The following is a 25,995-nucleotide window of genomic DNA, read 5'->3' as shown; positions in this document are numbered from 1 at the left end:
TGGCTTAAATGTATTACAAATTAGATGAAAAGTGTAATACGCTTGATATAATTATGTCCAGTGTTGGGCTAGTTACTCAAAGAATGTAATATATTACTCATTACTAGTTACTCCTTTCAAAAGTAATATTGTTACTTTACTTGTTACTTTCTGGCAACAGTAATTAGTTACACTACTAGCTCCATTACTTTTCTTCACGCCCCACAGAAGTTGTAACTGTGTATCTTCCAGATAAAATTCGTCTAGAATGTTACTAACAACATATTTCTGCCTCATCACTTATGCAAAATCCACATTGGATCACAGTCAGAAGTTATTACAAACACTCAATAGTGACTGATAGTGGCATTCAAGTAGAAGTGTTGTATTCATCTCATTAATTGTCATGTGTAGCTTGAAGTAATTTTTTCATTACCCATATGCGATTAAATTTCGTTATGTATTTTATCAAATCACGCGAGTTTGTAAGAAACTGTTTAATTTTCCAAAAATATTTTAAATTATATTAATATAATGTACCACATGCTGATCAGAGTAAACTAAAGCCACAACTTACACAACAGATCTTTTTTTCCTGACAAAATCAATATAATGCAATATTTCTATCTGCTGAATGTAAGCTTTTCCATATTCCAAGCTTGCCTGCTGCACTGGGGACATCACATGCATGTGCGAGTCATGAAAATTATGAAAGTAAATCTAGGAATTATTTGATTGTTAGATTTTAAATCAGCGGGGTTGAGGCATCAAAAGTAACCAAGTAACTAAGCTGCTTTATGGAAAGTAACTGTAATATTATTACTGAAATCTTATTAGTAATTAGTTACACTACTAGTTACTGCAAAAAGTAATATTATTAGAGTAACTACATTACTAGTAACTAGTTACTGCCCAACACTGATTATGTCAGTGACATTGTTCAACTAAATCAATTGCACTTGTTGGATGTTTGATTTATACAACTGAAACATGGATGTGGAACCTGTCATCACAAGATAATTGCAGTTGCCACAGGGCAAAACCATTGAGAGTAATTTAACAAAATGCCCAAGTAATGATCCTTAAATTTGTGTTGAACATGAATAAAACACTGAATATAAATGAAACATTCAATGCTGGCAATGTATTTACAGGCCTTGTATTGTGGGTGGCAAAGAAAATTATAGAGCAAATTTAGAAATACATAAGGAGAGCATAAGTACTCCAGCACAAAACATACAATTGCACCTTGTGTGCAATTACTAGGCTTTATAAATGTTAGTTGTTCATCAACTTGCTGCAGTACTGCTCTATAAGTGAACACACACACACACAGCTGTACACAAGTCCTAGCTTTGGCTCACCTACGTTACATATGGCACACATGCAATAATTCCAAAATAATTATCTCATTTGCATTTGATACATACATCAAACCATCCATAACACACAGCCAAAACTAAAGCAAACTGTTTGATGGTGAGCTGCTAAACCATAAAACTAATGCTGAATACAATCATTTCTTAGTGCAGAAATTTAGAAACATTACCTCAACACCAGGATTACATGGTAAAAACAAAACGGGCTGTAATGGAAGATAACAATTGCAGACACAAAACAAGTACAATCCTAACATGTCGTTTACTAAATAATTTAATGTGTTGATGGTACCCTGGTAGACAGAAAGATGTTCTTGTATGTAGTTGGTATGGTTCACTGCACATTCACATTGTTGTCATCATAAGGTACTGGATGTCACAATAACTCTATATCGGCCAGTCTCAAGCTAAAATAGTTAGGGTAAGATGGGTAAGATGCCACCCTTAAAAACAATGTGCATTTACTACATTACACAGCATATGAATATTTACATATTCTGTTGCCCATATTTTAATTGAAGATATGTTATTGCAGCAACTATAAATTCAAACTGAATGGGTTTTTAATGAAAAGCAAAGAGCTCTGAAATGTACATTGAATTCATGGCATTAATAAACATACATCCATGTATTAAATTAAAAACATTAGTAACAACATGCTGCTTGAGGTCAATTGTGGGAGGGGCGTCTTATCCCAAAGATATAATTTTAGGTAGTCTAATTTTAAGAAGAGCATAGTCATTTATCAATTGTGTTGAGATGACATTTTGTGGCATCTACGGTGAAGGGGGTAGCTTACCCTGTCTTACCCTGCTAATATATGTGCAATTTTCTAAATTAAATATTTGTGTGACGCTATTGTTCTGGATTTCGTTCTCTTTTTAAAGGATATCTCAACATCGTTTTGATGCTTTTAAAACATTCAAAATCACAAATACATAGAGTATATGACATTTAAAGAATACATGGCTAATGCAAATGTGAGGGCGATAGCCTGTTACATCCAGCTGCTTTTTGATTCCTTCAATGAAAGTTTTAAGTCATCCTAAATTAAAAACAATCATTTTGTTGCATACAATCATAAAAGCATAATATAAAGGGGCAGGGTGAAGGTAACCCGTTTTTCAAGTTTTCACCTGTAACACACAGCAACAATACTTCACAGCATCACACATGACTCTACATACTCTAGCACTCGCTTACACGCGTAAACAAACACCGCAGACATATGTGGTGGAGTTGCAAAACAAAAACACAAAAAGAAACAATCTATGCCAAAGGTTGCTTACTTTTTAACAACATTTTAACTTGCTATGTCTGGGAATTCAACAGTAGCCATATTCTTATAGAAGCACCAATATTTGAGTCTTATCTTTGATAGCATTATATTTAAAACAGCTCATGAATCTTTTTTTTTCTGCAAAGCAAGCTAATGGCTATGCCCCTGTTGAAGGCAAGCACTTATTTAGTATTGTGTATTCACCTATTTTTTTCATGCTGAAGATTTGTAGCAGCCAAGTGCACTGCATGATTGACAATGAACACGGATTGAATGCTACATGGTTTTCAATCAATGAGACCACAACAGAAATGGTACAGGAATACAGTGACACACGCACTCATTCACTCACTCAATCATGAATGACAACTTGGCATATGGACAATCGTTCAAACAAGCCACAGATTACAACTGTTGAAAAGAACAATGTTTACACCTGCTTTAGCTTGTGAAGTGTGTCCGCAGTCTTTGAGAAAGCATATGCCGCATAGTTGCACCACTAATAGTCTCACAATACTTTTACAAATGTGCCACAAATATGGCAGTTTCCAAAGAGATGTGCAGTACGTGACTGACATGATTGTGTTTTGTTTTTTTTTGCAAAGCAAGCTAATGGCTACGCCCTTGTTGAAGGCAAGCTTATACTACATATCGACCTCCCTCGGGCCCCCTGGGACCTCGCTTTGAACTTGCTTTTGCATTGGCATTAGCAGAAGTGGGGCTGGTAAACTCCTTGGAAGCAGATTTGGTCTTTCCCCCGGGAGAAGTTCCTGTTGGGTGAATCTTGAGGATTCCTCCAGGTTCAACAATAGTGTTGATCACTGTGGTACGACAAAGATAAAACACCAGTGGTTACACTGTAAGGAAAGGACCAGAATGTGTAATATACATTTTAAAAAATCTATTGCTAATAAACTCACCCTCAAGTTGTCTCTGGACTCTTCGCAGTTCTTGGAGAATAGATGAGATTTCCTGCTTGCAAAGTGAGGAAAATATATTACAAAATAAAGAAACATCTCTGAAATGAATGTTTGGTCTTTGGAAATTACATTGAAAGAAATGTACCTTATTAGATGTCTTAAGGATGGGAACCTCATTTTCAGCATTGATTTTTGCCTCTATTTCCTCCCAAACCTCTGTCTTGTTATGAAACAGAGCTCTAAAAGAGACATAATATTTGTGAGACTAAACAGACAAAACACCTGGACATTATTGCTAGTTCTTTGTTTTAAAGATCTAATCAATCAGTCGAATCAAAAGGCATTGTGTGCCTTTTAGGTCTATTAGCTTTGAAACTATCTACTGTATATGCTAGTGTAAAATTAACCAAAAATACTGATGACTCATCCTGGGCTACACAAATTTTCTTATATGTGTCCCTGGACCACAAAACAAGTCATAAGTAGCATGGGTATATTTGTAGCAATTAGCCAAAAATACATTGTATGGGTCAAAATTATGGATTTTTCTTTTATGCCAAAAATCATTAGGATATTAAGTAAAGATCATGGTCCATGAAGACATTTTGTAAATTTACTAACGTAAATATATTCAAACTTAATTTTTGATTAGTAATATGCATTGCTAAGGACTTCATTTGGACAACTTTAAAGGCAATTTTTCTTTATAATTTCTAAAGTATTTTGATTTTTTTCACCCTCAGATTCCAGATATTCAAATAGTCGTATCTCGGCTAAATATTGTCCTATCCTAACAAACCATACATCAGTGGAAAGCTTATTTATTCATTTTCAAAAAATGTATCCTCGTGACTGGTTATGTGGTCCAGGGTCACATATTCTCTAGGATGAGACGTTCTCCAAATGCCCCCTTGTAACAGCTAGCAAGTAGTTTGTAGACCTAATGACCTAATTACCTAAGCCTAATGACCTTTAAAAAAAGAAGAAGAAGAAGAAGAAGAAGAAGAAAAAGAAAGGACAATCCCTTCAAGATGGCCCACCCAAAGTTTGTTATAAATATGAATTTTTTTCTTCATACTTCATTTTCTCTGCTAGTTGCTCCGTGTTCTCTCTGATAGCCTGGGAGAGCTGGGAGACAGGGTTTAACATAAGATTGTCCAAAATGACCTGCGATTAAAGAAAATCAAAGGTTAAAATTAGAAATGATGTAATTGCACTTTTTTCTATACAGTTTCTGAGAGGCACTGCCATTGGCTATGCAGGCTATTACACCCTGAGTAAATGATCAGTTTATTAGTGTAATGAGCAAAGGATTTGACCAAATTTGACCTCTTCACGGTTCCAGGGACGCCGTCTGGAACTGTCATGGTCGTTCATATTTGAGTCCTGGTCTATTGGACTAGTTGAGCCTGGAGGAACCTTTTGATAGTTCAGACTTGCCTCGGGTATATGCTGTACCAGCTGCAGATTAATCAGGGATGGGAAAGCACCAGTAAGAACACGTGGACATGACAATGGCAGGTTAAATTTGATGTTAAGAGACAAATATCTCTGAGCTCAGATTACAATGGAGGCTTCCAGGAGTAAATCTCTGGGAAGATATCTGTGTGATCATGCTAATTCAATGGTGAATAGAAAAGGGTTCTATGTTCACAGTCAGCACAGCAACTTTGATCCTAGTTTCTTCAAGATACATCTGGAAAATATTTTTAATGTGAACATAACCTGTTTTGTGAACATACAGCCTTAGGAGTGAATTTGGAAGTGAGTTTCCATGCATTAGGGAATTCCCTCATGCATAAAAAAGGCAGAAGTTTAAACAAAGGGTTTCGAAGCCGGACATTGGACAGTTGTTAGTACATCAATACTGGCTCACAGAGAAAGTAATTTATTAATTTTGGACACCGCTTGGTAATAATGAGTGATGAGTTCAGCACCTGAGGTAACAGGAACCTCTGTAATGATGCATATGGTCTCTGCACAAAAGAGAAAATATACAACAAAACGTATGCAAGATTAAACAAAAACGTTTACCTTAGTCTTAGTCCTTTTTGGGACACAATAGAATTATCATGAGGTGTACCATGGTATAGCAACCCAAGACTCCAAACCAAACAGGCTTGCTTACCTATATTTTATCTACATTTTTTCCTTTTTTGTGCTAATAAGAAACATATAAAGATTTGCTGTATGTTCTGCTTTATATTTAAAAGGTAATGGAATGGGTCAATGTATATGATGGGATGTCATTTAACCAAGCAAGCAAACTTTAGGTGCACCTCCTCTCTGGTCGAGATAGTGGATGCTGGGGTATTGGGCACAGAGCCTGGGGAAGTGGCAGCTCCCATGCCTGGCGATGTCTGGGAGTCACCATCCCCTGCAACATCATGGATTTCACGCGCGAGGATGGCCAGATCTTTGGCCAGATCTTGACTCAGCCTAAAGGAGGTAAGTATATATGTAAAATGAAAAAGTAAACAATGAATTACTCACAAACTAGCTAATCCATTAGCACATCACACCACAAAACAACAACAAAAGTTAAATAACCTGGCAATTTCTGCACTATGAGTAGACCAGTTCTGGAAGTGTTCATTCTGAGTTTCTTCCTCTTCCGTTTCCAAAGAGCCACATTTTAGCCTCATTTGAATGGTCTTCTGTGGTGTCTGTGTCTGAGTTGAAGCTGAGGCATGAGAGCGTTTATGTTTGGAATTGGCCTCAAACTCCTCCTCTGAGGTAGAGGAATAGTCTGAATCCTTTTGTCTACGGTGGGAACCTCAAATTGCAAACAAAAAGGGGAAATTAACATTTCTAAACAATTAAGTAAGTTCAGTAAGACTGAAAAAAGGCAATGTTGTGCAATTCTAGAGGTCTGTAAGTAGAGAACATCTCTGAGATTTAAGATACTCACCAGTTGTGCTGCTGTGTTTAACATGGTTAGAACGGGTACGAGTGGTGGAGTGCTTCCCTACTGATGCGGCCCCTTTGCTGGTAGCCTGCCTCACCTCACTTGAAGCGCCTTTCCTCACACTGCTATTTGCCTCTGTAGGACGGTTAGAAATGCCATGCTTGCTTGAGGTGGACTCATTGTCACTTGGAACAGTGAAGGATCTAGTGCGTTTCCGAGGCATGGCAAGAATGTCCAGTCTTGACAGTTTCTTTCCCTCAGCAGGAGTCTTACTGTGGTCGGAGCTCTGAGATGCACGGTCTGTCTCCGCACCCTCATTGTCGGAGGCCTCACCTAGTCGAGCTCGGCGGAGCATGGAGGCACGGGTTGGTCTCGGGGCTGAAAGGCTATTGGACCGGGTCAGCACCTGCTGGCTTCCTTTGGTCGTCTTATTAGGGTCCTCCTTCTGCAGGGGTGCAGTGAGTTTTTTGCGGCTGTTGGGTCGTGAACCTGACTCATGGTCAGAAGCCGCAGCTTCATGCCACAGCTGTTGACCATGCTGATTATCCGAAAGGTCTAAAGAACCACGGTTACCAGCACTGCGACGAAGCTGTAGCCGACGACTTAGTTCAGCTTTACTGGTATTATCAGCAGGGGTATGATTTCTGCGTTTTTCTGATAGTCGTTCACGAGCTGTAGGCTGTCGTGCTTTGTCTTGTAAACCGGAAGATGACTTCTCTTTACGCATATCACCTGCAGATGTGTGCTTCTTATTCGCACTGACAGGAGCATTTTTATTGCTGATTATGCTTATCGTACTGGCGGTATCAACATCTGAATCAGCAGACAGGGAGTCCTCTTGTGCAGGATAGCTTCCTTTTTTTGATCGTTGACTAGATTCGGTTAAATTTTCTTCTGGTGATGTCAAAGATTTCTCTGCTTCCTTAGGATAGGGAAATGTATCTCGAACGGCTTCCTCAGTATCCAAGCTTCTCAAAGCAGGATGACTAGAGATATGTGGCAGTTTCTTGACTTGAATGTTATCACTTGGCCTATCTTTGGTAAAACTCTCCTGTCGAACAAATGACGTTGAGGTCTCTTTGGTGGGCACCACATCCCTGTTATGCGTCTGAAGATTTGGGGCTGATGAGTTAGGCTTCACTGGACGCCTAGACTCATGCCCACTCAAATGTCGTATCAAGACAGTTGTTGGAGGTGTCTTGGGAGAGGAGTCTCTCTCTGGCTGTGAAAGAACTGGACTTTTGGACACATCTGACTTGCATGAACCATCCTCAGAACCGATATAAAATGAGGTGGGTTTAGGAGTGGGTGTTGGCAACTCTCTTAACCCTCTGGAATGGTTAACATTTTCAGAAGGTGAATGTATTGTAGTTCCTCTCTTTTCTTGGCTCCTTCCACTCCTATCAAGGATAGAGCTGTCGTCTGAACGGCTAGTGTCACTCAGACTGTCTGGGTCCACATCGTCTTGGACACACAGCCTCTGAGTGCAGTCCTGCTGCTGTGGTGCTCGGGAACCTTTCTCTGGTGGCTCATGGTCCATGTTTGATTCATGCCGAATCAAGATACTGGGGGTTGTATTCTCCAGTTTTTCTCCAGGTGGAACCTGAGGAAGTAGTCGTCTGGTCCTGGAAACTTGACAGCCCTCTGACTCCAAGAAATCCAAGCTTTGACTAATCGTTGATCTCACACTGTCATCTTCAAAATGATAAGAGTGAAAATAGTTATGAATTTGTTGGCCTATACATAAAATCGAAAATTGTATCGAAATGCTCAATTGTTTAAACACCTCTAGTGGTTTTCAATGAATATACCTCTGTCTGCAGGTCCACTTTGGGGTGGAATTCCCATAGATCCTTGAGCAGCCCCAGGATCACTGTAAGTGTCTGCTAGGCTGGCCCAGCGTGAGACCCATTTAGGCCCTCCTACCTCAGGATGTGCCTAAATCAAAAAGAGTAACAATTACTCATTCAATATTTACTAACACAATCGGGGGACAGTATTTCAGTAATGAAGGAGGGCAGTGCTGTCTGAGCTATATGTAATTGCAATACCTGCAGTGAGATGACTTGGTCCCCACCATGGCCCTGTGATGATGTTGACATTACATCAGCTGCCATACCATGGCTATGACTCAAGAATAGTTGCTCATCTTTACCATCATCAATCACAGGCCTATAAACTCCAAGTGTCTGACCACTGTATTCTGGTGCATCTAAAACACCAAACACCTGTGAAATATGAACAAATATGATTTACCATGTTTCTCAAACACCACTGTCTTCCATTGTTCAGACCAAAGAGGTCAAGCAGGTGGAGTCAACCCAAACTCACACCAGCAGTTGAAACAGAAGTTGAAATTTAGGACCACTCAAACAAACAGCACAGTGCTTTGAAAGTGCCACAGAGCCACAGTTTTCCACTTCTTAACTTTGCTTACTTATTGTATCTGTATAGTAAACCAGGATAGGAGAAAGTAGCTTAACATCTACAAATTACACCTGCTGTATCATTTTTAAAGTCAGTCACTGACTACTCTGAATTTTGACTCTGGTATACACCAATGGTAATGCAGTGTGTATCTTTTCTTAAGAAAAAGAAAAAAGGGTTTGTCACCTGATCAATCATACTTCTAGCTTCCTCCACTTCCTTATCTTGTGACTCTGTCTCAATTGTGTAGGTACCAGCATCACTCAGACTGTCCTCCTCCTCAGTTCGTGTCACCCTTGAGCCCTTAGTTTCAACACCACTAACTAACAGTGGTGAAAACGGTGGCACGGGTGACCCAGCTGAGCAGAGTGGGGAGGCACTAGAAATTGGACACCTTCCTGGGGTTTGGGAAGGGACGGAGACAGGCGAGGTTGCTGGAAGAAGAGACTGGGATAATGCAGGTAGTTGGGATGGAGAAGATGGGTATGATACAGATGAGGGTCCAGATGGCTCTGCTGGGGAGGGTAAAAGAGTGTGCGATGGGGACATCATCACAGGTGGGGCAGACATGGGAGGTGGGGAAGTCTTTCCTGTATCCTTCAAGAACTCTGCGGTAAATTCCTGAGCTAGTTTGGACTTCTTGCCGACACTCCCAAAAGGCTTAATGGTGATAGCTGGTGAAGAGCGAGACGGGGTCCCTAATAAAGATGTGTTGGTCGCACTGTCTTCTGTCTTCTCTCTCTTCAGTGAGCTTGATCGCTGTGAACCTCCATGGCTTGAACCTTTCAGTGGGACAGTGATTTGCTGTGTTGGAGGAACATGCCCGTGCACAGAGGCAGGCCTTTCCCCATGAGCCTGACCTTTCCGTCTCTCAAGTTTGGCCTTCAATGCAGAGTAGGAGTCAGCATGCGCAGAGTTGTGGGTAAAGGACTGCGATCGCTTCTTTCTGGGATTATCATCAAAGAACTCAATAATGAAGGCCTGCTGGGTGTGAGGCTCAGGGTGAATGGGCTTAACCTCTGTCTGGGGAGGAGAAGAGGCTTCTTGAACAGGATGAACCTCGCTTTCATCAAGTTCTCCTTGATGGTGTTTGTGTGGAGAGACTGACTGGGGATGATGAGACTTTTGCATTGAGACAGACTCTTGGGACAGAACTGATTCGGATGGTTCGGATTTCCTTGATTGAGCTGACTGGTGTGACTGTACTGATGATTGTGATTGCATGGAATGATGTGACTTGCTGCGTTGTCCTTTCATTACAGGGTCTTCTGAATCACTCTGGGTTCCATCTTCATGATGGTGTCCTATAAAGTTTACCGATATAATTTAAGTTATGGCTATCATTCTAATGCATTGATTTAAAGCAAATAATTAAAAAGAAAATAATGTTATAAAAAGTCATGCAATTAATCATTAATTCTGCTAAAATCAGGACATAACATCGGGAATACAATCGAATAGTAGCTTGTTCATTATTTTCTGAAGTTTGCAGCTAGCCTGCGTCACTAAAGCCTGGAATACACAACACAACTTTTAAAATCTGAACAGATTTTTTAAACACTAGGCATCATACACTTACTGACTTTGTGAATAGTGACAGAGGAAAACTGGCCATCATACACTACACGACTGAGGATGATACACGAGCAGACTTTGAAGTCGTGTGTTCTAAAATTGGTATCATGTTTGATATTCTCCGACTGGGTGGATTTAGAGTCTGAAGCTAAAAAATCGAGTCTGTGACCATCATACACTACACAATTTTCTATGGAATCTGTCAACTTAAATCTGCAGACTGGCTTTGACTTTCGGAGAACTAAGGTTCTCCAGACTGTAAATCGGAGGAAAATCAGGGCAAAAAAGCCTGTAAATAGTGTATTCCAGGCTTAAACCACACCTCCCAAAAGTAGGCAACATAACCACATAATGAGTAATGAGGTGTTTATACAGCACACATATATTTATTTTAGAACATTATGCACAGAAAATTACGCCCGTTTCACACCGCAAGCGTGAGCGGCGCGTGAGCAGCGCGTATTTTTTTCGGCGCCCATGTTAACAAATGAGTGCATTCACACCGGGAGCAGGAGCAGCGCGTGAGCGTCAAGCAGGAGCGTCGCGTGAGCAGCGCTGCAGCGATGGTTTCGGCGCCGAGTCTATTTTTGCTGTGCCGCTCACGCTCAACTAAAGTGACAGCACTTTTGATGGACAAAATAAATATTTCACACAAAACCTGCTAAAAATGCACAGAATAAGCATGTCTAGTGTGTTTTAAGACGAATTGGAGTATGTCAGGAAAGAAAATGAACAATTAAAAATGTGTAGAATATTTACCCATTTTAACTTGTTTTTAATTTTTAATTGCCATAAGCAAATTATAACTTAAAGCATTTTATCAAACTCACAACGAACAATTCATCTTGCTCAGGATCTTAAGTTACAATGCAGTATATACAGTAGGCCTACATAATAAATTCATTATTCATTCATTATTGACAGCTTCTATAAGAAATGGAGATATGGGTAAAAGTATATATTATTAAAAAATAATAATAAAAAAAAAAACAGTATAAACAGCACTTTCTATATTTGAGTATGACTGAAACAACATGATAGGAGATGTTTTTGTTGTTGACCATTTACACGCTAATCCCCAAGACTTCAAAACTTTCAAGTTTATAACTGACCAACTTCTAAAAACAAATTTATAGTTGTCTTTGTAAAGAAATATGTCGCTTTGGAGCCGCTGCTGTGACGCTGAACAAACGCTTCCAGTGTGAATACTCTGGCGAGTCTGCAGCTGCAGTGACGCTGTAGTTACGCTGACGTGATGCTGCCGCGAAGCTCACGCTTGCGGTGTGAAACGGGCGTTAGGCATTAATCTGAGTCTTACAGAAAGTGCATTTTTAATGTTAGAGCAAGATGTCTCTTACCTTTGAGCGTCCGAATATGCATCGCCAAGTCACTCTTAGTGCTGTACACATCCTCACACGGTGGCCGCCTGCACATCATACTGACATCACTCTGCACAAGCCAATCTGCCACCTTGCTCTCAGCTGATAGAACATCTGTGGGTGTGGCTACCAGAGAATTACTGGGCTGCTGCTGCTGCTTGCTACGCTGACGAGAGGAGAACTTGGTCACATGATCCTTGATTTTAATTTTGCCTGGCATGCAGTCGTCAAACTCTATAGTAAAAGAAGCGTGACTCTGGACAACTGGAGGTGTAGAAATTAGAGGGACATTGGTGTCTTTGGTTGGGATATCGATTAAATCTGTTGCTGGGGACTTGGGTTGTATATGGAACTCCTTTGTTGGAATTTCAAAATAACTGGGCTCTCTGTGGTACGGGTAGGCTGACTTGGCCTGGCTGTCACGGATCTCATGAACAGAGATGTTAAATTCATCCTCAGCTGTTGGGGCCTCCTTTGTCATATCTGTTAAGAGACACCCACACCAAACTGTAAATTTGGTAAGACAAATATCCATATCAATAAAACACAAAAGTGGCCATAAGTGAGGACAAGTGCTTACCTGAATGACTCTCACCTGACCTTCGTACTTCATTGTGTGCTTCCTTGTTCCCAGAGTCCTCCTCACCCCACCATGATGGCTGGCCATACAGTGGTGTTGGCCGGGGTACAGGTGACTCTGAAGAGGAACAATTACACAGGTAAAACTCAGAAAGAGAGAGGGTATAATGGATAAAATGAGATGAAAAGCTGGTTACCATGCTAAGCACAATTTATTCAACATGCAATTCCTGAAGTATCCAGAATTCCTGAATATCCAGCATACTGAATATTCATATTATCAATCAAGTTTTATGAGTAGTGTTCAAAATACCAGAAAATGACAATAACACTATAACACAAGTCATTTATAAGTGTTTAGTTAATGATGAACTAATCATTTACAAAACAAGACTATGTGTTCATAAATGATTAATTAGTGATATGTTAATATTTTTATGTTTTGTATATTAAATCGTTTACAAGTGATTAGATAATGATGAACTAATCATTTACAAAACATGACTGTATGTTCACAAATGATTATTAAGTAATATGCTAACGATTTACAAATCTGTTGTAAGTTATCTTTAAAAAATAGCATATCATGAAATAATCATCATGAACAGATCCTTAGTAAATGGTTAATAAATCATTAGTTAATATATTATTAATTACTAAATCATTGAAATGTCAACATAGTACTATTTTCTCAATAAACATTTGTTAATCATGAACCATTAGTAAATGATCAGTATATAATTTATGTATGTTTCCTTAAAGTTGTAAGCCGGTCTGTTAAAAAGCACAAAAATGCAATTATGCTAAAACAATTTTTTTTTTTTTTTTAAAGAATAATAAATTATTTGCTGTCAAGTGAATAAACATGTGAATGACTTACAGTCAAGGGATTCCAGTGGGTTGTGTTAATCCCTTTCTCTCATCAGCAAAACTTGTGTTTTGTGTGGAGTGTGTGGGATCTAGTGATAATGTGAACCGGTTTTACCCTCCATACTAAAATACTCCATGTGTGTCAGAAAATACATCTGTCTACACCCTCAGCAGTCAGCCCTTACATTGCAGCACACACTACACACTAAGTATTCAAAACTGTGTAAACACATGAATAAATCATTTACAAAGCTTTCTGCATCCCCTAATATAAAGTGTACACTGTAAAAAGTGATCCACTATATTTACTCAATAAAATTGAGTAATCCACTATATTTACTCAATAAAATATTTTAAAATATTTAAAATATACAAGCAATATTATTAATTAAATTCAACACAAAAAAATTAATTAGAATTAATCAAATGAGATGCTTATAAATTAATCATTCAAAATGAGTAAAATAGCACAAACAAATTAAGTAAAATTGAAACAAAAATATTGATTTCACTGGCAAAAAAAAAACAAAAAAAAAACTCTATGCTAATGAATAGTATGCATGCCAGGCCAGTAGTTGGCGATGAAGAAACACCTAAAAATGTAATACACATGCACATGACGTCACCTTTTCACAAATTCATGTTTTGTTGTTCACATGGAGATGATACAGGCATTGTGTTCAAAAGCTTGTGTTTCCAGGCCCCCCCACAAACAGTTATTGAAGACACCTGATGTTAACACACAGAATCACTGAAGGAGAAAATCTGAATTTTTAGGTTACCATTACGGTGGTCAATGTTTGCTTTAGTTGGGCTCTTGACCCTTGATTCTTTAACATTAGATTTTGTTTGGCTGCTGTTGCAGAGTTAAACAACAGTTAGACAAGCCAAATGAGAAGGTGGTCTGGTGGTGTTGATTATGTATTGTCATCATCATTTGACCTGAATCTCTGAATTAGATTTACTTTGATTGCAGCAGTCCTGTAATTCTACAGTATAAGATCTGAAGTTTCAGTATAACCCAAAGGGTTTCTTAAAAATTGTTTTTTAGGCACACTCTGACATCAAGAATCAGAGTATGAGTCTCAACAATGGTGATAAACAGCATATTCAGATAAACAGATCAACTCTGAACGTCACAAAACAAACTACTAAAAATATGCAATGCATGATGGGAGCTATTGATGAGTTTTGATTGGTGGCACCCAGAATGCACTGCAGCATTTGATGGTCACCATTGTTGAGGTTCTCACGCTGATACTTGATGTCTGTGTGTCTAGATGAAAGCTTTTTTTCATTATTTGATTTGAAGAACTTTTAAATCTCTGTTTATGCTGAAAATTTCAGACATTACACTGTACAATCACAGGATGGCAGAAACCGATACGGTAAATCCAACTCAGAGATACAGGTCAGATGATGATGATGATGTCAAAACATAACCAACACCACCCGATCACCTTTTCTCTTGGCTTGTCTTAACTGTTGTCTAACTCAGTTACAGCAGCCAAACAAAATCTAATGTTAAAGAGTCAAGGGTCAAGAGCCCAACTAAAGCAAACATTGACCACCGTGATGGTGACCCAATGGTAAAACATGATTTTCTCCTTCAGTGATTCTGTGTTAACATCAGGTGTCTTCAATAATTCAGTTTTGGGGCCTGGAAACACAAGCTTTTGAACAAGATGCCTGTATCATCTCCATGTAAACAACAAAAACATGAATTTGTGAAAAGGTGACGTCATGTGCATGCATATTACGTTTTTGCGCAGTGTTTCTTGATCGCCAACTACTGGCCTGGCATGCATAACATAGTATCACTAGCATAGTGTTTTTTGTCCAATGAAACCAATATTTTTGTTTAAATTTTACTTAATTTGTTTGTGCTATTTTACTCATTTTGAATGGATAATTTATAAGCATCTCATTTGATTAATTCTAATTAATTGTTTTGTGTTGAATTTAATTAATAATATTGCTTGTAATCTGTTGACACAATTTTATTGAGTAAATATAGTGAATCATTTTTTACAGTGTAAACTACTCATCAGTTGTAAATGTTTTACAAACCTTATGGTTTCCGGTTGTGTGTGCTTAAATATATATATATATATATACACAAACAACCTGTAACCAGAAGGTTTGTAAAACATTTACAACTGATGAGTATTAACTGTTCCCTCCTGGTGGAATCTTCAAGAATTTCTTCCAACTTTATTTGACCCTCTAATTCTAGCACTCTCTATTCTAAAAAATAAAAAAAATTAAAAACTAACATTAGCTTTTCTAATCTTGTTGTATTCTATCTATTTGTTTTCTTTTTATTTATTATACAATTAACAAAATCAAAAAAGGCCTCTAACACTAGCTTGCTCTATTCTTTTTGCTCTATGTTTTCTTTTTATTTATTATATAATAAATAAACCTTGCTACGTGTACTGTGTTAGGCTAACTGAGACTTGCTATAGCACTTGCGTAACATTGATCTTTTGTTGATTTTTTGATTTTGTTGATTGTCCTCATTTGTAAGTTGCTTTGGATAAAAGCGTCTGCTAAATGACTAAATGTAAATGTAAATGTAAAAATCTAATGTCTATTATACTGAGCGTTATTAGAATTGTATGCTCAAGCGTCGTTAACATATAGAATAATAACCACGTGCAAGCTTATCGAGGAATTAAATACAACACATTAAATGTTGTCCATTAGTATTATAAGTAATTATTAATTAATTTAGCATAATGAAATGATTATTTAATTATAATTATAATAACAACTAATATATTTGTTTATCTACTATTAGTATTTCAATATTCAATATTTTACCTAAACAGTAAAAAACCCTCATGTCTTTTTTCCATTTCTATTTTTTCCCTAAATTATTATTTTTTATATTCACTAGTGATTTCAGACTATTAGACACCACTGTATGCACATGGATATAATGAGCTTTTCAGCGTTTGGCTTTACAGGATGAGAGGTGCATGAGCCACGTGGTGCAGACTTCTCATTGATGGACATGTCAGTGCATTGCCAGCAGCTGGACTAAGGCAAAAGGATTATCTTTAGTATCTGTCACTTGACCAAAGCTGAACTGGGAGGGGTTTACAAATAAACCAGGCCACTGTACTGCAGCCTTACAGATAAACAGATATTAACAAAGGCTGTGCTAACAGAATGTTATTGTCAGATATCCATGTTACAAAGCATTTTGTTTCATCACTTTCTCACCTCTGTCTTTTTCTCCTGATTTTGGTCATACTTGATCACTCTCACCTGTGAGGCTCTTGCGTTCAGAGCGCTCTAATTTGGACTTTTCCTCCTGCAGGTTCTGTTGCTTGCTTTCTGTAGATTTTATACCCATTTGCAGCTGACTGGTGTACTTCTCATGCTGACACAGCAGGGGGCAATCAACCAAAAAGAATAAATATATTAATATACATTACATAGAACATAAAATAGACATGTCCACACACAAACAGATAAAACCATACCTTGAGGGCCTCTTCAGGGACTTTATGTTGACTCTTTTCAAGAATATACACATGTGAATGTGCTCTTAATGTTAAGTCAATACATTATAACTAAATGTATATAAACCTTAATGTATACAACTCTACAAACAAGAAGATCTTAAGCAAGAACTCAAGGTTTCATGCCAAAAAAAACCTATAACAGCTAACCAGGAAAAAGGATATCATATCCAAAACGAACAATGTCCGACAGCTTGAGGGTTATGTATGTTTGGTCTGGGATTCTCAAGTCATTCACAAAGGTCTGAAATGGGAGAAGAAAAACAAATAATGTATATGTGCTTGAGATACAGGTATGCCAGAGTTATTATGCTTTTATGCAAAGCAGAAAATAAGAACATGTTCCTTAGAAATGAGGATGATCACAAGAAATCTGTCAAGAGTACAGAATCTACTTCTGTGCTCCACAGAAGAAAGAAATGCATACAGTTTCAGAACAATATGAGGTGATATGAGTGATGACAGAATTTTCGAGTGAACTATCCCTTTAAGAAAGCTTCCTATCCTAACCATAAAACATTTGTCATTGGAACTTGGTCTGATTCAAGGGTTAATTGATCATATCTGTACTGCAGTTAGGCCATCTGCAACAGCATCCCAATGGTATATGTCCATTACCTTTGTCCATTTATTTTCTAAACCAAGGGCAGAGATCATCCAGTCTTTCACAGATAACATCACAGCAGTCTGGAAAATGCAGTCATGTGTTCATGCCTATATTCTGAGCTTCAGTCACATTTGCTATGTTGCTTACCCCATTTAAACTTCCGAGATCCTTGACAAGGTGCTCATCTGTGGCAGGGTTATAGTTGATAACAGCATGTTGTTTATCCACACTACGAGACTAAAGGAAGAAAAACATGTTTACATCTTGCTTATTCTTGAATCTAACTCCACTGGAAATGATAATGTTAGCATAGGTTGGATATTTACAACTGTTAAACAAATCCCACATTTCTGCTTCATGAATCTTACCTGTGTGTGGCTTGCAAATACTGTGTGTAATAATTTGGCCACACAAGGGTACCACTAAAGTAACAATTAGAATAATAAAGTATTAATATGTTGTAGTCATTTGTCTTTTAAGGTGAGTGTAAGAGTGTCAGATGATTCCTTCCACTTTTACTTAAATGTCTGAACTGACACAAAGTGGTATGGAAAGTGCTGTAAGCTAAGTGCACCTACACTGTTTACATAGTTCCTTGCATTGCCTGATTAACAGAATCCTCAACCACATATGAACAGATTGGTAGGAGCAAAGCTCAACTAAATCTTAAGTAAATAGTGTATTAATATAACCACTAATTAAAGGGAGTGGTCATGTTGAATGACACCCATTATCCTGGCTACACTGTGGATGGCGCAGTTCATGGGACAGTATGGTGACAACTAGTGTGTGACTTGTGGGTTGTAAAGTTGTAGGAGGGCTAATCAAACAATCAAACAGGTCCAATCAAACTATTCCTCCCTTTGGAACGGTGCCCTATAAGGAAGATTGGCTGACCAGAACTGACAACAAATTAGAACAACCCTGACTATGATCTGCAATGCTTTACTTTAGCTTCTATACTTTAGCAAGTAAACTACTTAATTTGGAGTCTCATATGGAGCTTTAACCCCCCCCCCTTTTTTTCTGATGTCCACTGGAGTTGTCATGGTTATTCAAGATCATACCCCTGTGGGTTACAGAGATTGACATGAAAGTCTAAACTGGAGTGAGGTACTGAGAGAAAACTAATAAACCCTTCATTGACTGAAAGTGATTTCTCATAGAAATATAGGGACTTGGTGTCTGCTGACTCTGCAAGACCCTGTTCAGTTATGGAATACCCCCTTTCCCCTGGCTCTTGCCCACACTCAGATGTTAGTGGAGGGGGATGGACCCTGACCTAATTATGCAGAGAAGACAAAGTGTCTGTCATTGGAGTCATGCTAAGTACTCTGAATCCTTACTTTTAATGACACTTCAGGTTCAGTTAAACACTCAAAATATGAGGAGTATGTTATATTGAGAGGAAGAATACACTCAATTTTGTTCAAGTATTAAAATTAAATTTTTCATGATGTGAAAACACAATTCAATTATAGTTGATCATGTTCTTGTGGCATGGAATGACCATGAAAGACGTCGGTCACAGGGTTTTTATGCTACTTACACATTCAGTATTATTACAGTAAATAGTAGCAGTTCATGAGTTCGTGTGCCCATATAATCTTAGCATTAGTGGTAAACAGATTTGGCTTGATATTCGCTCAGAGAGACTATTCTACTCGAGCTCCGATAGCCCCCCTATAGACAGAAGGATAAATGAAATAAGTATGCATAAAGAAGGAGATGGGGAGGAGGAGGGATGCCGAAAGAGCTAACGACGGAAGTGGTAAGAGGCTCTCTTTTATACTTGGATATCGATTGGAAGATTAGATGGGCCTCCCGAAATTGAGTTAATAACTTCACTATTTTAGATGAGAATGTACAGTAAATACTGTAGCACACATTGTACACCATCAAACTGTTGTACTGTTGTAACTGTTGAATTGATATGTAGCTAAGTTCTTCTTACATATACTATATTTTAACAGAATGATTATCTAGGGGAGGTAGTGAAAATCTTTTGTCAGGAGTCTACGAAACTGCATGTAGTATGGCAAATATGGTCAATACCAACAAGGTGCAATTTGGCAGCGGACAGTGAATCTTTACTTATATATTTATTTATTTACTTACTGTACAGTAATTGACAGTATACTGTATTGTGTGTTCATAGTCAATTATTTGGCATTTAAACTTTTCTAGTGCTGCAAGACCTCTTTACAGTAGTTTAGAGTTTAATGCAAACCTTTCTTAAAATGTATTGTTGAATTTCACTCTCTGCTCCCCTCTATTTATGTTATATATTGTAAAAGACATTGACTTGCAAAATTATTCCTGTTTTCCAAAAGAAGGTTTTTGTAATTGTGTTTTGAATTGATCTCACTAGTGTTCTCTAGGCAGTGAAGTAGTCGTCAGGTTTGTCTGAAGCTAAAGTTTGATTCAGAAAAAAAGAAGAAATGTATATTTTTGAAGATCTGTTTTTGACAAAAATATTTGATTTTGACTTGGAAGTTTGAGGTTTGCATAGGTTGGTTTGAAATTGTGTTTATAGTTGTGAGGAAATGGCGAGTTGTTTCATGAATTATGTGTTAGCAATAAAAAAAAAAATAAATAAATAAAAAACTGTAAAATGCTTCAGTCGTCTTCTACCAACATACCTGACACAAGGTGCATAATTTTGGCCTGTCAGACTGCAGAACAGTCTCCAGTCTTTCACACTTTCTTTAGCAGATGCAAGGTGTCTTTTACAGTAGATAAAACAAAAAAATGGTTTCTTTACTGTTACATAACATCTCAATTGACCCTTCGCAAAGACCCACCCCCTTCGTTACTGTTGCTTCTGTATGTCCGACAAGCCATAGTGCTCTCACGCCACACATCATGTTCTCAAGCAGTGAAAAATACATTGCGGAGTAAAGAGTAAACTGACAATGCGCCAATAAACAAGACAGAGCAGGTTACTTTAGGTATGAATAAAAGTCTCAGCTTTCAAATTTTGTCATTTTTTAAAAGAAATTCAAAGACTCTTTAATGTGTAGTGACAGCGCCTCAGTTGAAGTGGCACGTGAACAGATCATCCTTCCTCTTTACTGATTATTTCCAATCTTTTTTATTGGCATTTTATCAGGACAGCATGAAATACACTTACATCAAACGGATCAACATACAACAAAATGTCCTTATCGTATCAAACCCAAAACCTTAACCATCCCTACACAGGGAGGAAAAACAAAACATAACAGGAAAAAAAACAACAAAAAAAACACACGGCTGTATAATATTTTCTCATAATTAGTATTCTGAGGTGTACTAAGAAAAGCATTTCTTAAGTATTATCCGAATCTATATCTGTATCAGAGAGACAAAGCAAGCCTTTAATGAAATTCAAGAAGGGATCCCAGGTGCCACTGAAGGTTTTAAGGGAACCTTGAAGCATAAACCTTAATTTCTCCAATTTAATGGAAAAAAATATGTCTTGTATCTATTGTGAGTAGGGGAAGTGTGATACCTCCATTTAAGGACAATGTTCCTTCTCCTCTTTACTGATTAAAGCATGAAATAAACATGAATGAACATTAGAAGGTATCTTGTTTCAACTGCAGAAACAAGTTCAAGTTCACCGACATTACTGTCTGTTTTGTTTGTCGGACATAAATGGCAGATTCTGCGTTATGATTGGTCAAATCGCCTGTCAGTCAAACTCTCTGCGAAGGGTCAGTTAAGCTTCTTGTAGCTGTTGGCTTACAGTTCAAGATGAAATTGGAGGTTCATTTCAATTGCACGTCTTTCCAGGGCCCGTATTGACAAAACATTTTATCTTACTACTAAGAGTTCTCCTAAATAGCAGAGTTTTCTCTTAAAACCTATTCACAAAGCTGCTGAGACAAACTTTTACTAAGAAATAGAGAGAAGTCTTTAAGCTAAGAGTAAGGGCGTTGCTATGGATGATGTCAGCATGCTTACTAACTATTCACAGCGATTGGCTGATAGGAGAGGGGAGGGGTCTCTGTCAGAGATTTATTCATAGAAATACTGCAGATGCAACATGTTATGTTGCCATATTCAAATAAAGGTTTAAAAACAAAAATATTAATTGCCACATTCAAATAAAGATTTTAAAATGCTGGCTAAGTATCACTAATTAAACAATATAATATATATGTATATGTTCAGCTAATTGTCAGCCTGTATGCTTCTCGTAAACAAATTAGTGAATATGCACAAAAACAGCCTTTTAATTAAAAGAGTAGAATAATCATGGATGATAGTAAGACATGCAAACAAAAAAGAAAACCAAACTGGACACAAGCACAGCTGTTACTTCTTGCCCAATTGGTTAATGAAAACAAGCATATAATTAAAGGAAAATTTGGAGTTGGAGTAACCTGCAAAACCAAAGGTGATACCTTTATTTATATACACTTAATTTCTAGCGACAGATACTATTTAAACTAAACTGAGCTAGACAATGACATCTCTGAATTCAATAATGAAATGCCTTTAACTGAAAATTGAGTGTTTAATCTTATCATTATACATTACTGACACTCTATCCTCCAATTTGATTCTGTTAAGTGCTTTGACACAATATGTATTGTTAAAAGCGCTATATAAATAAAGGTGACTTTATAAAAGCTCATTATTTCGAGCTCAAATATTTCGAAAATGTTTACATTCCGAGGCAGATTGCCGGCAACAGTCATTTTAGGATAGTTTGTGGTTTGGTCTTAGACTTAGACTTAGACCTTAGAATCCTCTTCACTACTCATAACGTTTCACAGATTTAGGAGCTAGTTTTAGTGCTAAAACGCTTTGTGAAATACTCTTAGAGCAAAAATGTAGGAGTCCTAAATTTAGGACTGACACGCCCATAAGATTTTCTCCTAAATGCTCACTTGTCTTCCTTGATCAGCCACAGCACTTTACATTCTGCTTGCATGGTGGTGGTCTCACTGTGCTTTGAAATAATTCATTCACATCCAGCACATGAGCAATATCCAAAACTGACTGACCAGATTCAGCCAATTAAACAGCTCCTTTCATCTGGCCATTTTCACTAAAACCCACAAAATAACATTTAATAATATAGCCTTTCTAATAATAGAACATAGCCCATCTAATAATATAACATCTAATAATACCTGACACATAGTGATTTATTGAATTATAGCCTGGGAATAATGAGTGCAAATTTGGTATGACCACTTGGCATGACCAAAAATGGCATCCGCACAATCTGGTAGGCTTCATTGCATCATGACAAATCACAACTGAAACTTGCAACATTAGTTCTACACTCCACAACTTCACAACATGCATATTATGTTGTATACTGTAATAGTTATTGATTTGCAAAATCTCTAAGGGGTATTTAATAAATATTTAGTAAAATGTTTCGGCTCACACCAGTAGACCTTTACTGACACAAGGTCATAAATCTGGTCTCCCAACAACAGCAGGGCCGGATTAAGCACACATAGGGCCCTGGGGCTATAGCAAACCCAAGGGCCCCCTTTATAGTAGCCTTTCTTGGTGACACAATGTTTTCTACCACAGGAACAATTAGTATTTTTAAAATAATCAAATATCAAACACAGAGATCCAATGAATATATAAATATTCCCGGATACAACACATAAACGCATTAACACCAGATATATGAAGTCAAAGCAAACAGGTTTCCAGAAACAGCAACAACTTTTGCACATAGGACTGCCTTAAGGAGTTTACTTTAAATAGTTTCATTATTAGAAGGTGTTCTTTCTGTCCCTAGAAGAGTATCATCAGGGCCATAAACGTTTTGCTAGCTTAGGGCAATTGGAATAAATAAATTATTTATTCGTAAATAAAGGATGGAAACAAATAAAAGATATTTTGAATATATGCCTTTAGGCTCTTAATTATTGAAATAATATTTTACTTTAAATAAACTAAAACAACCTCTATAAAAGTGACCTTTATATTACCCAATATTTAATATATGTACCCTATACTAATAAAGATAAATACCATAATTCCATATTTCTACAGTGTTAGTAACCGGTATGGTAAATAGCAGTGCTGTGTGGATTGAAACGCTTGTATTTACCATTTTGTACAGCTTACCTCGACACAACAATTTACAATATCGGAGCTATTTAATTTGGTTTTAGCTAGCTTACGAGCCTTATTGTTCACATATAATGTTATAAGTGTTGTGTGTTGAATTCAAATTGATTAATTGTTGGTTATTTCTTCAATAGAGTGGCAAATGAGGCAAGCTCGTCAGCGCTATGGGGGTGACACCGGGAACTCCCCTTTACCTTTCCTCCACAGCCAATCACAGTCCACCTCTATCTTATGTTAATCCAGCCCTGACCAACAATACTTCAACGTGACACAACACAAAGTACTACAGCTGTAGAGCTAGCTTTGTCTGTTTCTTACAGAAGATGATGTTCACATTCAATATTCAACATATTATTTTGTACTATATATATGTACAGCACCTGGTACGTTCACAAATGTGGTAAAGACACGCTTTTTTTATATTTCAACGGAAGTGCAAATGAAAATCCAACCTGCAGCATTAGCTCACAGTCCTCCCGGCCAACAAAGATCATTTCCCGTGGCAGACGGTGACGAGTACCAGAGCTGCTGACCAGGAACCACGATGTCACGCTCATCTTTGTTTCTTAGAGAAACCCCTTTGCATCCTGTGACATAAATCACAAAAACATAACATGAAAGACTGTTTGTTAAGGATAAATGTTCTGTAATACTTTAATATCAGAGGTAAAACACAGTCAGGTAACCTCTTAAGTATTATGTCATATTATATAAGTATGCATTAAACAATAATAGGTTAAACAATAGGACAGTGTTAATTCATTTTCATTTATCTGGAAATTTAATTTAGCTTACTGTGTTAATGTCCATAAGGACATATTTCACATTATTTAGTTTTTGAGAAGTGGACTATATAAATAAAACTGGAACCAATCACAATGTATCATAGTTCATTATTTGATAAAGGTTAATTTCAAAATGATTAGCCAAACCACTTATTTACACCCTTAATGATAATTCCTTTTAAACCCATACTCACCAAAAAATCTGAGTCTATTCTACCTGAAAACCTAAGCAGGTTAATTTGATGAAAGTATTCAAATAAAATCCAGCCTCATCTGTAATAAACTGGGAATTAACCATCATATCTCTATGCTCCATTGTACCAGTGAATGACAACAGAACTTTGGAAAATGTAAGACAGATTTTTTGGAATTTTAGACAGCAGTGAGTGATCCGGTACACACTACTGCATGCAATTCAGTTAAGGCTTTAAGAATTCATCCTAATTAAGACTGAGTGTGGTCGTTATTTAATCCTCACAATTTTGCAGGACTTCATGCACCCTAAGACAGAGCTATTAGACATAAAGTGTTCTTGTTTTAACTGAAGTTCAGTTTGTGCAGATGTTCTTCACAAAATGGATGCTTAACCGTTGCATATTTGCTGACAGTGTTACACACGTTATTAGATAAGACAGCTGTCTAGACATGTTACGTCGGAATAATATTTTTGAGAGGACACTAAGGATTTTTCTAGAAAATCATGAAAGATAGTGAGAGGGGGTAATTGAGATTTACACTGCAGATATATAGTGTGTATGTATGTATATATATATATATATATATAATGCCATGCCACAGACCTGTACATACTAAAAAGCATAGTTGATAGATCATTTTGGGACAGAACACACTTTGGTATTTCAGCTGGCCTGCACAAATAATTCATCTTTCATCTGTTCGTCTCTACAAAACCGCAGAATCAAGCATTCACGTCATTCACGCACATTGTTAGTGAACAATAGGATTTAGCATGCAAGTATAGTTTTGTGTGTTTTATGTCTGTCACATTTGCAGGTAATCGGGCCTATGTCTGCTTCATACGATCATAATTGACTCAGAGCAGCAGTGATTTGGTGATGGAGTGATCAGCTGTTGTCGCACCAGCACAGAGAGACGCCTTCTGCTGTCTTTCTCTCCTTATTTACATCAGATATCAATGTGACATCAGTAACCTATGCATGAACCAAATACACCAATTCACAAATATTTAGCCATATTGATTTTCATGGCTGAATTAAGACAGCTCTCCGATACGAAATGATTCGCGTAATTTAACCGCATGTCAAACTGCTCAGTATTCTGTACAAGAAATCGTTTCACGTATCAAAAACATTAACCCTTCTACACTGTGAAATGTGATCAATCTAGTGCGAATCTGGCCTTTCATCTTCAGCCCCTGATGATGCTGAATATCCTCCGACCTTACCTACAGTACTCCAGATGCACTGATCTCTCCCAGATAAACAAAAGAACCGTCCCCTTCCGCGATACGATAGGCGCTTCCTCGACTACACGATGTTATTGTGCGAAATCCAGTTAAAAGATCGCAGATTGTCATCAGTGTTGTGGTTCCATGTAGACTACACCCTCTCCCGTTAGACACAGATCATGCTGTCATGGCATCTGCGTCCAGCGCCGCCACCGGTGCATTTCTACAGCAGCACACTGCAACACCACTGAAG

General features: G+C 37.6%; 1 protein-coding gene across 5 annotated transcripts; it reads right to left on the bottom strand.

Annotated features, from left to right (window-relative positions):
• Positions 1-1,616: 1,616 nt before the first annotated feature.
• Positions 1,617-25,995, bottom strand: cep170bb (centrosomal protein 170Bb). Of its 5 annotated transcripts, none has more exons than XM_058756766.1 (20): positions 25,740-25,995; positions 23,981-24,115; positions 17,583-17,672; positions 16,994-17,072; positions 16,790-16,848; positions 16,572-16,686; positions 12,427-12,543; positions 11,826-12,329; positions 9,079-10,196; positions 8,517-8,693; positions 8,277-8,403; positions 6,469-8,160; positions 6,108-6,333; positions 5,837-5,996; positions 5,495-5,533; positions 4,887-5,018; positions 4,636-4,724; positions 3,703-3,796; positions 3,558-3,612; positions 1,617-3,458 (listed from the first exon to the last, which is right to left on the bottom strand). In XM_058756766.1, the coding sequence occupies exons 2-20, from the start codon at positions 24,083-24,085 to the stop codon at positions 3,277-3,279; spliced, it is 5,160 nt and encodes a 1,719-aa protein (XP_058612749.1). In that variant the 5' UTR covers positions 24,086-24,115; positions 25,740-25,995; the 3' UTR covers positions 1,617-3,276. The 5 variants fall into 5 exon arrangements, with proteins under 5 accessions (XP_058612749.1, XP_058612750.1, XP_058612751.1 ...); XM_058756767.1 differs by having other exon boundaries at positions 3,558-3,609; positions 25,740-25,994; XM_058756768.1 differs by lacking the exon at positions 5,495-5,533.

Source organism: Onychostoma macrolepis, chromosome 20, assembly GCF_012432095.1.
Source record: "Onychostoma macrolepis isolate SWU-2019 chromosome 20, ASM1243209v1, whole genome shotgun sequence".
Taxonomy (NCBI): Eukaryota; Metazoa; Chordata; class Actinopteri; order Cypriniformes; family Cyprinidae; genus Onychostoma; species Onychostoma macrolepis.
Note: the sequence above shows the minus strand (reverse complement) of the source record. Positions and strands in the feature narration are given on the sequence as shown.

What these genes read in the sequence shown, in the direction of transcription:
- cep170bb (XM_058756766.1), bottom strand. Translation starts at nt 24,085, where the DNA reads ATGAGCGTGACATCGTGGTTCCTGGTCAGCAGCTCTGGTACTCGTCAC. An exon ending in CTAGAAGTATGATTGATCAG is followed by an intron (nt 8,694 to 9,078) that starts GTGACAAACCCT and finishes CATATTTCACAG; the next exon opens with GTGTTTGGTGTTTTAGATGC. An exon ending in AAGTGGACCTGCAGACAGAG is followed by an intron (nt 8,161 to 8,276) that starts GTATATTCATTG and finishes ATCATTTTGAAG; the next exon opens with ATGACAGTGTGAGATCAACG.